Source organism: Podarcis bocagei (genome assembly GCF_964188305.1).
Source record: "Podarcis bocagei genome assembly, chromosome: 3".
Taxonomy (NCBI): Eukaryota; Metazoa; Chordata; class Lepidosauria; order Squamata; family Lacertidae; genus Podarcis; species Podarcis bocagei.
This window is the reverse complement of record NC_138127.1, coordinates 60,828,531-60,838,447: the sequence shown is the minus strand read 5'-3', so window position 1 is coordinate 60,838,447 and position 9,917 is coordinate 60,828,531. Positions and strand designations below refer to the sequence as shown.

The following is a 9,917-nucleotide window of genomic DNA, read 5'->3' as shown; positions in this document are numbered from 1 at the left end:
GCGTTTGTTCTGGGTGTGGAAGGGGGCAGGAATTCGGTTCGATTGTACTCCAGCTAGGATTCTGACCCCTTCATTTCCAGGCTGTGGAGATTGAAGCCACCTCACTTCTTTGTCACCACCAGAGGATCTTCTGAATCTGGTGCAGTTGGGAAGGAAACCACCCCGCGGCCCGCCACTTTAAACAAGGACTTTGCGACCGCCTGTCCTGCGGGGAGGGAGGCGCCGATTTGGAAAGAACCGTCTCCAGCCCAACCCCCGCAGGTGCCTCTGCTCTCCAACGGAGGCGCTGTTGCTTCCCCTCGCCAGGCGGACTCCATTGCCGCTGGCTTCCACCGCCTCGGCCGGGAAGGCGACATCATGGCCTCGCGGCGGGTCGAGCTGGGCTTCGCGGAGGAGGCGGCGGCCTGGCGGCTGCGCAGCGAGCAATTCCCTTGCAAAGTGGGCGGCAGGCCGGCGTGGCTGGGGGAGGCGGGCTTGCCGGGCCCCGCCGAGCTGCAGTGCGGCGAGTGTGGGGAGCCGCGCGCCTTCCTGCTGCAGCTCTACGCGCCTCGGCCAGGCCGGCCCGACGCCTTCCACAGGAGCCTCTTCCTCTTCGGCTGCCGCCGGCCCGCCTGCTACCGCCTCGCCGGCCCCTCCCCGGGCTGCCTGAGAGGTGAGGGGCGCGGGCAGAGAGGGGCCTCGTGTCGTCTGAAGGGCCCTTGGTCGGGTCTGCTGTGGGCGTAAAGCCATGCATGAGGCAGATGCTGGAAGTCCTAAGTCCCCTCCCCTTAAACCCAGCGGGGCAAGTTAGGATTGCAGCTGAAGCCCTGAAGGCCCGATTAGGGAACCCGCTGTTGTCAGCAGTCCCGGCCAGCATGGCCAATGGTTAGGGGTGATAGGAGTTATTGGGTGGACCGGCTGTTTCCCTATCCCTGGGCTCTTTGTTGTTTGTGCCTATTAAAATTTGGGCCCTTCCATTGAGGAAGACGGAATGTTGCCCTAGCCCACTGGTTCCCAACCTTTTTTGGGCCATGCCTCACCTAAGCATCTCTGAAATCCTGATGCACCTCCCCCACGACATATAATTCTTATTATTCAAAAGGTGAACTCCTGTTGACGTGGAGGAAGCCTAAAAGGCTTAATAACTTAATAACTCATTCTTGAATTGCCCCCCTTAAAAATCAAATCCCCCCCCCAATAGGCCGTGTGCCCCACATTTGGAACCACGGCCCTAGCCGAAGGGAAATCACTGGCCCATCTAGCTTGTATCATATACAGGGGATGGCAGTGGCTCCCCTGGGTTTCAGACAGGGGTCTTCTTCCTTACCTTTACCTGGAGATGATGGGGATCGAACATGGGGGAAGCAGGTACTGTACAGCCCATTTCAAATAAAAATGCTGCTTTCTTTGCCCAGCTCCCTGCTACTGAGCTCCCTGTGTAGGAGTTTGCTTATCTTTGCTTATTCAAGGCATCTTTAGTCCTACCACTTGTCATGATACAGATGTGTGGTAACATCTGCATTGGCTCACATCCTGTGCACCCCGGTTCATATTTGACAGGCTTGCTTCTGCCTTGCGGCACATCTGGTAAAGAGTTGGGATGTAAATATTTCCACTAAATAAATGCAAATGTATCTTAGGTACACAGCTAAAAATCTAGTTTTATTTATTTCTACTATTTATAGATGGCTATTCACCGCAGATGTTCACAAGGCAGTCTACACAACAGTCAATAAAACAATCCATAGATCAAAATAAATCAGTGTTTAAAACAAAGAGAAAAAGCACAGGTAAAGTTCAATAAATAGGTATAGTACAACTTACTTAAATAGAATGCTGTGAAGGAGTTCTAAAACTGGAAGTCCAAAAATAATAAACAAGGCCAGCTCATAACTTTATAATAGAATTTGAAAATTGGGGGGGGGGGAGACTTGTCAGTGGCTTCAATCTTGTGCTCAGGAACATGTCATGTTGGCCCCACTAAAATCCGTAGTATCTTTGTGTGAGTAACCAACTGCAAGATTACAGCATAGAAATGATGAACGGATACAGTGTATGTCATTTGGTAGAGTTTTCTTAAAAATAAAGGGAGTCAGGCAATCTTTTTCCACCAACAACCCATGTAAGCAGTTATATATCAGATGGGAATGTTTCTTCCCTTTCCTTAAAGTGCTTCCCTTGTAGATGCAGTAGAGAGCATCTCAGAGCACCATAAATCACCATGTTTGAATTAAATGTCAAAATAAAAAAACTGGTGACGTGGAGCTAAGGAAAGGGAGGTATTTTCTGGTACTTCTTGGTTGGCTTTGATGTTGACAAGAACAGCCCTTTTAAAATGTGAGACAACCAACTAACCTCTGAGATCCTAAACTGACAATGTTTGCCTTGCTCTTGATACTTTCATGGCAAAACTGTTCTGTTGAACGGAGGAATTAAAGCATAAAAAATGGATTTAAGAAAACATTAGCAGTGTGAGTCTTACCTCAGATGGTGGCTAGAGATTTTTCAGGTTGTATTCCAACTGAAATGTGTGGTACTATTAAACTAGAAGCGGAGCATGTGTAGTTTGACACTACTGAGAAGTGAGTTTTCTCTCAGATTATATACATGCCGTGCATGCTGTTATACCACACTCAAATGCTGCCAAATAAATATTACAAAATTAGTGGATCTCTCCCTCCCCTAAGGAGCTTTGGATCCTCTGGAATAAGAGGTCTCTTCTCCGGTAAAGATTAAGGAGAAGTGTAGCAACTTGTATAGTTTCTGACATAGCCAGGTCAGAGAGAGCAAACAAAAAGTATATACAAATACTTGCTTTCAAATAGTTAATAATTTATTTCTATTTTCAAGTTTTTAGGAATCAATTACCAAGGAAGAATGACACCTACTCTTATGATCCACCACGGGAAGAGTCACCCCACGAAGAGCCGATTTGTGCAAATCTACAGCTAAAATGTGGAACGAAGCTGTGCCGAGTCTGTGGGTGTTTAGGAAGCAAAACATGCTCCAAATGCCACAAGGCTCATTACTGTAGCAAGGACCATCAAGTTAAGGACTGGAAAGCAGGGCATAAGCTTTCATGCTTGCAGTCTGGTAAGCAATTTGAAACTCTAGAAATTTGTATTGATTTAGAGGAGGGTCTCCATCAGTTGAAGATCGGCTTCCATTACTTCAGAATTAGCAGTCCAAGAAGAATTGTTATAATTGGGGAGAGCAGGCGGGGGTGCAATCACAATCTTTCAGGGTAGGTGGGGTATGGTATGGGAGGTGGGGCAGGCTGGGGAAGGGGCCCACGACCCACAGTTAGTGCCAGCCCGTCCTCCAACCTGAGGCATTGCAGTCATCCTGTTAGCCAGCCCTTCGGTCCGCGGCTGCTGCCCTGAATGCCAGGTTAGCTCTGAGGAAGACCTCCCTCATCCTATTCTGGATGAGGAGGCTGATCTGGTCTATATTACTGATACCTTGGTGGCTGAGCAAGGTGTGGTTGGTCAAATGCAATCAAACATTAGTGAGGCCTCATCATCAAGCCTACTAAATGGCAGTGAAGGCAGCAAAGCAAAGGCAGCAAATGCCTCCACTGCATTCTCATTGTGTCATCCAACAGAGCTTTCCTGAGTAGCACAAGGCCTTTTACAGTCTGGCCTGAAGGAGGTGACACAGTAGTCGTTGTCATCGTTATTCACCTAGGAATTCTAAAACATTGTATCCTCTATTATATTTAGAATTTTTTGCCAAAATAGTTTTTACATAGTTTCTGGCGCTGCTGTAAAGTCCACGTTTGGTCTTTGACATCTCCAGCAGCACAAGTTTCTGTTTTTTAGCAAAGCTGCAGCGTCTCAATTTGTACATTTCTTTAAAACCCTGTTTGTCGCTGTGAGTAGAATGACATAAAAACTCTAATTTTGGGACATTTCTGCTTCTAGAGACAAGCAGGGTTTTAAAGAAATTGAAAAACTGAGACACTGCAGCTTTGTATAAAAAAATGGTGCCTTCTGCTCTGGCTTTAATTCTGCTGGCCATTTCATTCTATATTTGTCTTTGTTCTCTGCTAGTTTCAAAGTTTGCCCCCCACCCCTAAGAAATCATTTGAAAATAGACTAATATACAATACAAAATAGAATAGGGAAAAATGACCAAAATAATTTTGGGTTCTTGTTTTGTAGGTGAGCTGGATGTTGTTATTCCAGATCATAAATTTCTTTTCCCCGAGTATGAAATTGTGATAGAGCCTGAAGAAACTGATTCCTCCAATGTCAGTGAAACAGAAGAGGAAGATCAGGACAAAAAAGAATTGACACCTGCCGCCAATGCAGGTAAGTAGCATGAATAAATTTCCTTGCTGCAAGACCTATTTTTAAATTATACTACAGTTGTACCTTGGAAGCTGAACGGAATCTGTTCCGGAAGTCCGTTCGACTTCCAAAGCGTTTGAAAAACTAAACGCGGCTTCCGATTGGCTGCAGGAAGTTCCTGCAGCCAATCGGAAGCCGCAGAAGCCCCATCAGACATTCGGTTTCCAAAAGAACATTCGAAAACCGGAACAGTCACTTCTGGGTTTCGATCGTTCAGGAGCCAAAACGTTCGAGAACTAGGCTGTTCGAAAACCAAGGTACGACTGTACTTTTGGTTTTTTACCTGTGGTGGCTAACCTATGTCACTAGATGGTGCTGAATTCCCATTTTCCATCAGCCCTAACCAGTATGGCCAATGGTCAAAAATGTTTGGATCTTTAGTCCCAACAAAATCTTCAGGGCCACCAATTAACCACCCCTGCTTTTACATAAAATGCTATGCGCCTGTAGCATAGACTTGAAAATAATTCAGGTCAAAAGAACAGAAGAATTGTGAACATGATAAATTTCTCTATATTTAAATATCACTGTGCTCCATGTAAGTAAGTCTCCAAGTTAGTATGTGCTTAAATTCGATTGAATTAAGTTTTGTTTTTCTGTATCTAGTCATCGGAAAAAGTTTGACAAACAAAGGAATGCATAGTATAAAAGTAACACAGATTAACAATAAACAAAAAGAACACAAATTTGAAAAAGATTACATGCATAATCTCTCTGGCATGACACAGCCTTTTCTTTTAAAATATTTCACAAAAAGGAATATTTTAAGCAAGTTGCACTATGAAAATCGAACTCTTCATCTTAACATACTTTGTTCTAACTTCTCATGCAAACCTTCTGAAGATTTTAATTTTGCTTATTAAAACTATAGCATTGCTGATTTTAACACTATAAAGATTTAATCTGCTTGGGTTTTAGATGAAGCACCAGATTCTCTAGATGAGACATCATTGGAAGCAATGGCAAAACACGAAACCCAAGATGACAAGATTTTTCAGAAGTTTAAAGAGAAAATTTCTTCAGAACCAGAACAGGTTTTGAAATGCATTTTTCTGTGGCTCCCTCAATTTTTTTAATATGAGTCCAATAGTAATGCCTATTCGTCATTTGTTACTTAGCCTAGAATCCTGTCAGTATTGCTTAATTTTCTAACCACTAAGGTCTTCATACCACTAAAGTACAGTGGTACCCCGCAAGACGAATGCCTCGCAAGACGGAAAACCCGCAAGACGAAAGGGTTTTCTGTTTCGGAGGCGCTTCGCAAGACGAATTTCCCTATGGGCTTGCTTCGCAAGACGAAAGCCCATAGGGAAATCTCCGGGGACCTGTTTTAAATTGCTGGCGGTCGGGAGCAAAGACTTTCGCCCACAGCCGGCCTTCAGAAGAGGTCCTGGACCACCGTGCCGGGACAGCAGGCAGATCTGCGCCGGCATCCCGAGCGGGGCGGTAAGTCCCGCCCCGCTCGGGATGGCGACGCAGAGCTGTTGCCGTCCCGGGATCAGCGCAGCTCTGCGCGGCCATCGGGAGCCGGGGGCGAAGCCCGCCCCGCTCCAGATGGCCGCGCAAAGCTGCCTGCAGTCCCGGGACTGCAGGCAGATCTGCGCCACCATCCCGAGCGGGGCGCTAAGTTCCGCCCCGCTCTGGATGTCAGCGCAGAGCTGTCTGCCGTCCCGGGACTGCAGGCACATCTGCGCCGCCATCCCGAGCGGGGCGCTAAGTCCCGCCCCGCTCTGGATGCCGGCGCAGAGCTGTCTGCCGTCCCGGGACTGCAGGCACATCTGCGCCGCCATCCCAAGCGGGGCGCTAAGTCCCGCCCCGCTCTGGATGCCAGCGCAGAGCTGTCTGCTGTCCCGGGACTGCAGGCACATCTGCGCCACCATCCCGAGCGGGGCGCTAAGTCCCGCCCCGCTCTGGATGCCGGCGCAGAGCTGTCTGCCGTCCCGGGACTGCAGGCACATCTGCGCCGCCATCCCGAGCGGGGCGCTAAGTCCCGCCCCGCTCGGGATGCCGGCGCAGAGCTGTCTGCCGTCCCGGGACTGCAGGCACATCTGCGCCGCCATCCCAAGCGGGGCGCTAAGTCCCGCCCCGCTCTGGATGCCAGCGCAGAGCTGTCTGTCGTCCCGGGACTGCAGGCAGATCTGTGCCGCCATCCCGAGCGGGGCGCTAAGTCCCGCCCCGCTCTGGATGCCGGCGCAGAGCTGTCTGCCGTCCCGGGACTGCCATCCCGAGCGGGGCTAAGTCCCGCCCCGCTCTGGATGGCGGTGCAGATCTGTCTGCCGTCCCGGGATCAGCGAAGCGTTCGCTGCCGACCCCCAGCATTTTAAAATCTCCCCGTGTCCCGGGGAGATTTTAAAATGCTGGGGGTCGGCAGCGAAGCCCTTGTCCCCCCCCAGCCCCCCCAGCCTTCAGAAGCCCTTGTTCCCCCCCCCCAGCCTTCAGAAGAGGTCGGGGGGCAGACTGTCCCCGGACCTGGTCTGAAGGCGGTTTCCCTAGGAACGCATTAATTGATTTTCAATGCATTCCTATGGGAAACCGTGCTTCGCAAGACGAAAAACTCGCAAGAAGAAAAAACTTGCGGAACGAATTAATTTCGTCTTGCGAGGCACCACTGTACTAAAATATGGGGTGAAGATCCGAAATCTGGCCCAAATGAAATCTTAGAATAGGGGAAATAGGTAGTGGCACTGCTTAAGGTGGCTACCTAAGAGAAATGGTAATATTGTTTTACTTTTAAAAAACAACAACTTAAAGGATAAAATTGGCAGAAGTGGAGAGCTTGCCCATGAGCTGGGCATGAGAATAGCTCTCTCCTGCTGTTATATAAAGTGGTACCTTGGTTTGCATACGTTTTGGATTACAAACACGTCAAATCTGGAAGTGCGTGTCCTGGTTTGCAACCTTGGATTACAATCCCTTTTTTTCCCCCAACCCATTTTTTTCTGATTACGGACAAATTTTTTTTGGAAGGCCCCATTGGTGAAAGTGTGCCTTGGGTTACAACTTGTTTTGGTTTACATACGGGCCTCCGGAACCGATTACGGTTGTAAGCCAAGGTACCACTGTATAGCATATTCAGCTTGTTCTTTTTGTAGTTAAATTATGTGCTGTGTGATGAAGTAATTCAGCTTCATTGAATGAAATTCTAGTATCACAAGAGATGGAGAAAGAGATCTTGATCCAGTTCTTTCACACTATGCATGTTTTACACCATATGTTCCCCCGCCCTACTCATTTTTTCTAATTTAAAAAGAGCCAACTCTGTAACTTTCCCTTATAGTGGACCTGCTACAGTTCTCAGACCATTTTTGGCTACTCCTACATTTATTTATAATAATCATGTTACATATCTCCTTTTTCTTCCTGACAGAGGCATACGTGTGCTTCTCAATCTCTTTTTGAGATGCAACAACCAGAACTGTATGCTACTGAAAATGTGGTTGCAGCCAGATTTTTATAAAGGCATTGTGATATTAGATTTGTTTTCAGAATTCTTTCCTAAGGCTCCCTACCATGGTATTTACCTTTTTTTTAACAGCTGCCACACACATTTTTATTGAGCTACCTACCATGGCGCCTTTCCTGGTCAGTCACTGTCAGCTCACAACACATCATCAGTGTAAAGTAAGGATTTTTTTGGTCTACTGTTCATCATTGTACACCAAACCGCATTTAATAATAATAATAATTTATTATTATTAAGACCTCACTTCTTACATCCCTTTATTGTGCAACCTGTTGCTTATTCCTTCTGCTACCCTTTCTTTAACTTTTTATTGATCCAAGAGGACCTGTCCCCTTATCCCATGGCTGCTAAGGGATGTGACATAATTTTATTAGAAGATCAGCAATTTCACATTTCATTTAGAACCTTTGACTAGAAACCATTCAGACCTTGTGGTTTTTAATTTCTTGAGAAGGAAGGCCTGGAAGTTCACCTCTTGTCACTAATTACCTCTGTCCCAAGTCTTCCACAGCAAAGACACATTAATTAACTTTTCAGCAATCTCCTTAAAACCCTTGTTATTATTGGTTCAGTTGCCTCCATACCTGGTTGCCTGTGTTTGATATATTTATACTTTAATAAGTGGTTTCAGTGGTATGCTTCCTTTTCATCTCTTACTGTTTTGTAAGGATGTTCTTATTTGAGTAAGACTTACATTTTCTGAAGGAAGTCTCTGGTTCTTAGCATCCTGAAATAAAGCAAGGATTGGTTCTATAGGTTGTAGAGCAAAAAAGCTAACATGATTGCCATGGAGGCACAAGATTTGAGAGGGGTGACCAGCAGCACAGCGTTGTTGCACAGAAGGGATGACATATACATTACATTTTTGTTCATAACCTTTTGCCCCAGTTCAGAGAAGTTAAATTGCACTTACTGGCATTGGTATTAATGGAACTTTAATTCAGATTTCATTAATTTTAAAGGGACTGAAGTCTTGGGGCCTTTCCATGTAATTTAAAACTCCATCTGTGATCTCTCTTAATCTCAGATTATCAGATACTGTAGAGATGGAGAAGGCCCACTCTGGATTTCCGCAGAAAACATTCCTCAGGAGACGGACATCCCCAGTTGTTTATGTGGCAGTAAAAGAGTGTTTGAATTCCAGGTATGGAAATCTGGTTAAATTGTGTGTAATAAGTGTGTGTGTGTGTGTGTGTATGCATGCGCAGCAGAGGAGAATTTTAGGAATGAATTCTTAGTTCTACTTAAATTTTCTTTCAGTCCTTGCCAAGGTCTGTGTAGCCTGAATTGTGGGAAGTCAGGAGTTCAATGATACACATTTTTGGAACTATAGTCTACTTAAATTAAAAATGGGTTGTTGACTAGAACGTAAAGGTAAAGGGACCCCTGACCATTAGATCCTGTTGTGGCCGACTCTGGGGTTGCGGCGCTCATCTTGCTTTATTGGCCAAGTGCTAAATAAACTTTTTAGGACAGGTAATTGCTGCAAATTTTCTACAGATTTTGCTGAAGTATTTGAATGGTGCTGTTTTTCTCTTTCCCCCCACCCCAACTAATGCTGTTGCTTTTGCGGGGGCTGGAAGCTAAGATTTGAAGACTATAAAGAATTGATCACTGTGCCTTCTAAACTATGTAGTACAGAAAAAGCTTAAAAGGTAACTTAACATTTCTGTTGTGTTTTGTTTAAGATTATGCCGCAACTTCTGAATCACCTAAAAGTTGACAGCCTTGGAGAAAGCATCGACTGGGGAACACTTGCTATTTATACGTGTGCCGACAGCTGTAATAGAGGCAACCACTATACCAAAGAATTCGTCTGGAAGCAGGATATTTCTAGCACTATTTAATATCTACAAAATTTAAATGGCAGGACATTTAACTCCACATCTTTAAAATATCTCACTTCATAACTAACCCCGTAATTGTGTTTATTACCCTTGGGACATCTACACAAAACATGGATAAAACAAAAGAAGCAAGCGCTTATCCAGTGATGAGATGATAACAGTTGCCCTTTTGTTTTAATAAAACCATTAGCTAAGGTAGCTTTATTATATTGTAGTGAAAGTTTGCCATGCCGGCAGCTAGGTAAGATTTTTCAGTCGTCTTATTTTTATACCTTT

General features: G+C 45.7%; 1 protein-coding gene across 1 annotated transcript; it reads left to right on the top strand.

Moving 5' to 3' along the window:
• Positions 1-294: 294 nt before the first annotated feature.
• PDCD2 (programmed cell death 2) lies at positions 295-9,708 on the top strand. The gene is made up of 6 exons (XM_081188275.1): positions 295-652; positions 2,830-3,072; positions 4,143-4,292; positions 5,250-5,365; positions 8,822-8,938; positions 9,483-9,708. Exons 1-6 carry the CDS (start codon positions 358-360, stop codon positions 9,639-9,641), a joined length of 1,080 nt encoding a protein of 359 aa, XP_081044401.1. The 5' UTR covers positions 295-357; the 3' UTR covers positions 9,642-9,708.
• Positions 9,709-9,917: the final 209 nt, after the last annotated feature.

Bases quoted from the DNA above. Each gene is read 5' to 3' on its own strand.
- PDCD2 (XM_081188275.1), top strand. From the start codon at position 358: ATGGCCTCGCGGCGGGTCGAGCTGGGCTTCGCGGAGGAGGCGGCGGCC. The intron at 653-2,829 runs GTGAGGGGCGCG...TCTATTTTCAAG, and splicing joins CTCCCCGGGCTGCCTGAGAG to TTTTTAGGAATCAATTACCA. The intron at 3,073-4,142 runs GTAAGCAATTTG...CTTGTTTTGTAG, and splicing joins GCTTTCATGCTTGCAGTCTG to GTGAGCTGGATGTTGTTATT.